Source organism: Glycine soja, chromosome 13 (assembly GCF_004193775.1).
Source record: "Glycine soja cultivar W05 chromosome 13, ASM419377v2, whole genome shotgun sequence".
Taxonomy (NCBI): Eukaryota; Viridiplantae; Streptophyta; class Magnoliopsida; order Fabales; family Fabaceae; genus Glycine; species Glycine soja.
In genome coordinates this window covers 28,015,953-28,023,633 of record NC_041014.1, presented here as the reverse complement: position 1 = coordinate 28,023,633, position 7,681 = coordinate 28,015,953, and the positions used below count along the sequence as shown (strand labels likewise).

Genomic DNA, 7,681 nt, shown 5'->3' with positions numbered 1-7,681 from the left:
TATTAAAAACTGGACATGTGTTTTAATTTAGGTAGTTGCTATTTACATTTTCTTTATTATTAATACACTTCACTTGTGTTATCAACTTTAAGACTTCAATTATTATTTTAAATTTTGGAGTATGAAATTATGAATGGATTTTTCCTAATCAAATAATGTTAGTTATATACTATATATATATATGCTGATAAGATTATGCAGTACAAATATAGTGGTAGACATACTAGTTTATTATGCTTCTTTTTTTTTTTTTCCTGATTTTCTGGCTACTGATTATGGCTTATGGCTTATTTAGTGTGTTGCTTTTCAAAATGAGTTGTAACCTTTAGTAGCCTTATGATGTTCCCGTTTCTCCAGTACTCCTTGTACTGTGTGTATTTATATATTTTTTTGGTCGATACAAAAAATATATTTAATGACATTTCTCAAAATTTCAGGAATGTTTTTTTTTTCAACTAATAAATGTAGTTTAAATTGTTAATCAATCAATAAATATATTCACTCACCTGATACATAAATGAGTGTCTCGCTTATAAACTTTACAATAAATTTAAAATATATAAAAATACATAATTAATGCATTTGAAAATAAAATTGTATTTCTTATAAGTAGAGAAAAAAATAGTACTGTATTTCTTAATCAACGACCGTATCTTATAAAAATATCACAAAGAGTTAATAATTGTTTTGCCGAGATAAACGAAATGGCCTTTATCCCTCTTAAAAGAACTTTTTGCTAAATGGAAAGGTATAAACTTTAGGATTCTGTTATTAATTATTAAAATTTTGACTATAGTTTTGCAATCGTGTCACACTTGTAGCATATGCAAAGAAAGTATCCAAACCATACTGGGGGACATTTCTTCACTTGGTCGGTTTGTCCGCCGGCTCATCTTCACAAGTGAAAGTTTTTCTTTTTTAAAGCACAAGTGAAAGTTAGTTACGCAAAAATTTATTTTCCCGTGACCAAAAAAAAAAAGCATCTTCTTTCTTTAATTGAAAATTTCAAATTAACTTAGTTTAATTATGATTTTAATTATTTAAAATCAATTCTCATAATATGATTTCTGCCAAATAATTAAAAAATTATATTTCATTCCATCAATTACCGATTGAAATACTGTTAAACAATAAAACATATAATGCATATTTGATTTAAGTTAATATTGATGTAACACACATTTCCAAATCAAACAAATAAAAACAAAAACAAAAACAAAAATCATAATGCTTTGGTAAAATTACTTTTATCGTGGGGTGTAGGTGAAAAAGTACTTTTAAAGTAAAAATTATTTTGACAAAGGATCACAATCCTTTTTATATATTGAATTTGTGTTGAAGTTATACACACAACATTTTTAAATTCAATCCAAACAAACATGCAAGCAGAGGTCATCACGTCATTGCAGAAATGGAGAACAGGAAGAATTTTGGACAAAGAGCTTTTACTACTTGTATGTCAATTTATACAACCGTTTCTTTACAAGCCAAATACAAAATCCTGCTCTTTACCAAATGACAACTTAGTTTATTGACAATTACCAGTCACTCGATACCTCCACAATGGCCTGGACTGGCATACTTCACTATGTATTATTATTCCTCTTTTTTTTCTTTTTTTTTCTCGTTTTCTACTATGGAAATTTATCTCACAAAACCCAAGTGCAAAGACCAAAAAAAGTTGACAAAAAAAGTGAAAAAAGACAGAGTTAGGCCAGCGGCAACTATCATTTTGAAGAAACTTCAGAAGCAGCACAGTCAGCTATAGGAAGATCACTTGGGGTGCATACAAGAGCCCTTTGCTGTAAATGTCTCAGACTCTGTTCCATGCTGACTTGAACCATCTCAGCCAGCATCTTCTTTGCCTTACCAGATTGATCATCGCCATCGATCTGTGATATGATGCTGCATACTATATTCTCAAGGGTATCAGGTTGAATTTCAGATCTCGGATAAGGAGACTCTCTCAGTAACTGCAGAAGGCTGCGTGCTTTGGACTGAGACTTTGGTGTTCCTTGGACAGTAAGCTCAAGAAGTCCTGGAATGACACCTTCTCTAAGAATTGGTTCCCGGTATTTACATCGGTCGCTTTGGCACATTGTCAGCAGTGCTCCAACAGCATGCTCCCTGCTTTGGAGAGTGCCAATTTCGAGAACTTCCACGACTGCAAGAACCCCGCCTTCCTCGGATGTCAAGGCAGTCCTGCCCTCATCATAATCCACCAAAGATTCTATCAAAGCACAGCATTTCTCAGCAGTTTTCGAGGATTTTTTACAGGTTTTGAGAAGATCAACTATGAAAGGGATTGGGTTTGTCTTAAGAATGATCCTGAGATTGTTAGGGTGTGTTGATAAATTAGAGAGAGCCATTACTGCCTCAGCTTTAGCTTGGGGGCTTCCATCTCTAAGGATCTTCACAAGAAGAGGAATGGCACCACAAGCACTAATGATTGGTTTGTTGGTTGAAGAGGCAGATAGTGTGAGCAAAGATGCAGTTGCAGACTCCTGCAGATTTAGATTTTGAGACTTGAGGAAACTAATTATCGGTTCTAATGCACCGGCCTCCACAATATTGATTTTATTCCTGCAAGATTAGACCAGGTCAAGTGATGAATACGACTGAATTATGACTAAAGATTATCTAGCAAAAAGCTAATCAGCACTAAATCTGAACCACATAAGAAATTAAGACTAACTGGCTGATACTTGTATAATGGTAACGCAACAAACAAAAAGCACAGGATACAACAAACAAGGCAATATTAGTTCATGATTAACTGTTATAACTTCATCAGGTTATGTAACACATGCCAGGCAAAAGAAATGGATATCCTGGTATATTTTAGACTTTATAGTAATTGGAGTTCATTCTCAAGCCAAAGTAGAATTAAATTTGATTCCCCTGGGTTAACTCTCCTGTGGTGGTTAGATATCATGTCATATTTAATTCCCTTCCTCTCTATTATTGAGCAATTTAGGCACAGCATCAAGTTCATGATGCTGGCTCAAAACTACTTGCTAAAGGTCCCACCAAAAGAAAGAAAGAAAAGAGAGTGGAAGGGAAGGAATGGATAAAGATAAACACAAAAAGAAGTACTGTTTTCTCATCTCAAAAGGATCTAGATTGACAATATTCATGTATTAAAACATGAGCCAAAACAAGAAACTTTAGGTATGCTTGTTTTGCATAGGATGGGAAGGTAGGAAATTTGGAATGAATCAAAATCACTTCACATTGTTTGGTATAACAAAAAATATAGGGAAAAGTGCAACTCATTTACACTCCACACCACAAATTTAGGTCACTCCTACAGCATGAAAGTGATTTTCCGCCCTCTGTCCAAGCAACAACGAGTAAAAATCAAAACTTTCTACCCCTCTTTGGTCACTCTTCACTTGAACAAAAATAATGAGGACAGGAGTATGAAAAAAGCCATTCAGTGGTTGAACATCACGTTCAATGCAGAGATCTGAACCATCTCTAGAAAAATTAAGTACACAGTTGTGAAATCACTAATTTAAAAGCATTGAAGAAAAATAGATAAGTTAATAACAGCTGGATTTCTCCCATTTCTATCCTAAAAATTATTAAGGCGTGCTGAATAGCTCTCCTTTTTAACTTGCTTTTTTAATAATTTTTGTATATGATATGATAAACATGGCAAACCAATATCTAAAAGTTTTAACTAGCACTGCTTTATGCAAATATTTAGTTACCAACTAGAAGCGACAGAAAAATAAAGGAATTAAAACTATTCCTTTTGCCAGAAGGTGAAAATTGACACGCAGCAATGAGCAATAAATGATAGTATAAAAGATTACTTCCGGAATAACACATGAGCGGAAAAGGAAAAGAAACAAAAGGTAAAAAGAAAGAGCACCATGTGAAACAAAGGAAATCCACCTCGCAATCGGATAAGTTTCAACAATGAAAAGCATCCAATTCTTTCTTGTGATATAGCATTTGTGTGCATGCATTTTTCAGCCATCAAAAAGCAATAATTATCATTCATAAAGCAACGTAATCGACATTCTAGAATTCACAAGACTACTCACCACAAAACACAAAATTAATAATAACAATATTATTATTAATTAATAATGATTAATAAAGAATAAATAATTAATTTCATCCCTTAAAGTGTGAGCTACTCCCTTAAAGTGTGACTTACTGATAAATTTGTTTCTGAAAGATGAAAAGTTCGCAAAGTATAAAAAATACAACAAATTAGTTCGACAAATAATTTAATGACAAATTGATCTTTAAATTTTGTATCTTAATATTAATTTGATATTTGAAAAATATAACTTATTGTTAAATTAAACCTTAATAAAAAAATAATTTCATAAATTTAACAAGAATCAATCCCACATTTATTTGTTGAAAGACTAAATTTATATTTTTCATTTTTTATATCAATTTATTTTAATCTTTCTGAGACCAATTTATCACCTCATCACATAATTTGTCTATTTACCCATTAATAAAAGGTAAATACCGTACCAATTTGCTGGCCATTTTCTCTTTTTTATAAAACAAAATATTTTAAAGAATTCAATCAACCACAGAAATGTGTGACTCTTGCATTCTAAGGCATGATAAAGTGGTATTTCAATTTCCTATTTTCTGTCAAGGATGCTAACTAACTACCCCTCCCTTCCCCCAAGAAAAAGGAAGGTATATCATGAATCATCCATCATCATCTTTTCAAACAAATATCTATGTAGATTTTAAAAACGAAAAATATAAAACAAAAAAGAAAAAGGAAACTGGGGGGACAGAATAAAGAACAGAATCAGAATCTCAGAGTATTACATCCACCATATATGCTATATAGTACCATATAGTATACTATATTATAGTATTATATTATACAGATACATGGAATCCCAAATTGACATTATTTTATTTCAATTTTATATCAAATCCCCAACTCGATGGCTTCAAGGTATCGCAAATGTTTCATAAAGCACACGAATTTCCAGAATCAGGAAAAAAAAAAGCACGTCAAACAACAACAACCAACAAAAACCATATAAATAAATTAGTAAATAAAAAATTAAACCCACTACAAATAAATTAATAAAACACAACAAAAAAATCTAATTAGTCAATAATTTAGGGTTTTATTTTATTTATTTTTATAAAAAAATATAATTAGTCAGGCTTAGTTTTGGAGGAAAGGTGTAATTAGTAACTAAAAATTAACAGAAGGCAAAAAAAAGGGGGAGAGATGTACGGTACTTTTCGTCTTTGACGGCGAGGTTGAGCAAGGCGAGGAGAGCGGGTTCGTGTGACTCGGGCGAGTCGACTCGGAGCATGGAAACGAGTGGACCGACAGCCTCGGATAACTGGCGCCGACAACGTTGTGACGTCTTCGTGAGGCGCCGGATGTCGCGAGCGGCTTGGAGGCGCAGGTCGGGCTGGCCGGAGTTGAGGAGCTGCAGCGCGCGGCGCACAGCCAGCGGCGTCCGCGGTTCCTCCGTCTCGAAGCCGGCGACGCCGTCGGAGGAGTAAGAGGAGGAGGATGAGGAGGAAGAGGGAGAGAGTGAATGGGGACTCTCCATTGAGGATGTAGTGAGAGAAAGAAAGAGAAAAAAATCTGTTTTATTTTAAGAGGCTGAGAAGAAACGCAAAGTGTGTCTGTTGTTTTGGGGTGGAGGCGTCTCGGAGAGGCGTTAAGCAACAGTTATTTGTAACACGTACATATAGAGAGAGAAGTTGTTGGTTTGATAGTTTGGTAAAAATATGTTAGAATAAGTTTCATTTATTTAGAGTCAAAAAAGAAGTTTCATTTATTTATTTACTTATTATTATTAGACACCAGGTGTATTTTTTACCTAAGACAACTAGCTTAATCAAATGAATGATATCATATTCGAGTTCTAAATATAAACTTATATTTATTATTTTAAGAATTTTTTTATCATTTATAATAATTTTATCCCGTTCAAATAAGATTTTCTCATTTAAAATATATATCATTTAGAAAAAAAAATCTTTTGACTACAATTAAACTTGAATATTTAAAGTGAAGTTTCATTTTCAAACTTTGTAAATCATTATAATGTTTTCTTGATTTTAATAAAATAATTATAAAGTTTTCTAATTTTATCTCTTTCTCTTTGCACTTCACAATAAATACTACATGAATAAATTTATTAAAGATTATGAGATAAATGAGAGTAAAATTAATAAATAATAGTTAATATGATCTTAAATTTTGCAAGAGACCAATAAATATAAATATTTCTTTTATAAAAACTCGACAATTATAAAGAAATGGAGGTAATAATAATTAAAAAAATAATTCAAATAAAAAAAATCTTGTAAATAATAATTTTTTTAAAAAAATATTTAACACAATTATATATTAATATTATTTATTTAACTAGTAAAATCTTATATTATATATTAGATTTTATGTTTATTGTATATTATATATTAGTTGATCCACTGAAATTATAATATTTTATTATTCTTTATGCTCTATGCTTATGTTGGTCTAGTCTTCAATCAATGTGTTTTACCATATTTTTTGTGAGCCTTGGGGTCCAGTATCATTGTAACCTTTTCTGCAGAATTGAGAAATGGCCAATATATTCCTTCCACGTGTTTTAAATTGCTTTTAATATTTTCAAGGGAGTAATTTATTTGCATATGGAATGTATCATTTTTTGTTTGGAAATTGGAATTAAAAATTTGAAAGGGATTCAATTCTTATTATCACAAGAATATGTGTATTAGAAACAAGGAAACGAAAAGGACATGGAATATATGTTTTCCTAACTTCACAATACATATCGTCTTTAGGTTTGTTCAATTTCAAACATATGAATTGAATATTCAAGACAATACGAAAAATGAATATTCAAGTGGGGAAATAAAAAAATATTTCCTCGTTGAATTTGTTTCTTTTAGGTCATTCTATAAAAAGTTTGATTTTTAAACGTGCTCATTTTATCAGTTTTTGGGCCGGCCGTAGTTAATTTATTATTGTGAAGTTATCATTTGATTCAATTGTCAGAAAAATAATGCTAAGCAAAAAAAATGTCAGGGAAATATTTATGTTAAATATAAGTTATTATCATTTCCATCTTACAATCTTTCTATATGAATTAAAAAATTTATTTTAGTCAGTAAAATTAAGTTTATCAATAATTTTTATTATTTTAATTATTCTAGAAACGGATAAAAATAAGTTTAGTAATCTCCATAGTATAAAGAACGTTAAATTAGTTTTTTTTTTCTCTATTTATTATCAATGTTTAATTTGATCATTTAATTTTTTAATTCAATTTGATCGTCTATTTTTTAAAACAATTCAATTTAGTCTTATGTTTTTAGTTCAATTGAATTACCTAATTTTAGAGCGGATTCATTTATTGGAAAATATGAGTTTTTGTGATTTTTTAAATCACCTGGTCATAGTTTTAAATTATTATAAGTATGGTTTTTTAAAATTTAGAATAAAGGATCAAATTGAATCTATTTGAAAAATTAAATAACCAAATTAAAGGAGGAAATTGAATAAAAAAAATTTAACCTATAAAGAATTAGTTTTTTTAGTGCATCTTTAACACATTTCCACGTGTCATATTTGTTTAACCTGGAAGAGTGAATAATGAATCAAATTTTTTTATTTTTTTATTAAAAAATTATAATAAAATAATTGATTTGT

General features: G+C 30.5%; 1 protein-coding gene across 1 annotated transcript; it reads right to left on the bottom strand.

Moving 5' to 3' along the window:
- Positions 1-1,428: 1,428 nt before the first annotated feature.
- Positions 1,429-5,703, bottom strand: LOC114382797 (U-box domain-containing protein 4-like). The gene is made up of 2 exons (XM_028342415.1): positions 5,245-5,703; positions 1,429-2,583 (listed from the first exon to the last, which is right to left on the bottom strand). Exons 1-2 carry the CDS (start codon positions 5,565-5,567, stop codon positions 1,728-1,730), a joined length of 1,179 nt encoding a protein of 392 aa, XP_028198216.1. The 5' UTR covers positions 5,568-5,703; the 3' UTR covers positions 1,429-1,727.
- Between the last annotated feature and the right edge of the window lie 1,978 nt (positions 5,704-7,681).

What these genes read in the sequence shown, in the direction of transcription:
- LOC114382797 (XM_028342415.1), bottom strand. Translation starts at nt 5,567, where the DNA reads ATGGAGAGTCCCCATTCACTCTCTCCCTCTTCCTCCTCATCCTCCTCC. An exon ending in CTCGCCGTCAAAGACGAAAA is followed by an intron (nt 2,584 to 5,244) that starts GTACCGTACATC and finishes CTAATCTTGCAG; the next exon opens with GAATAAAATCAATATTGTGG.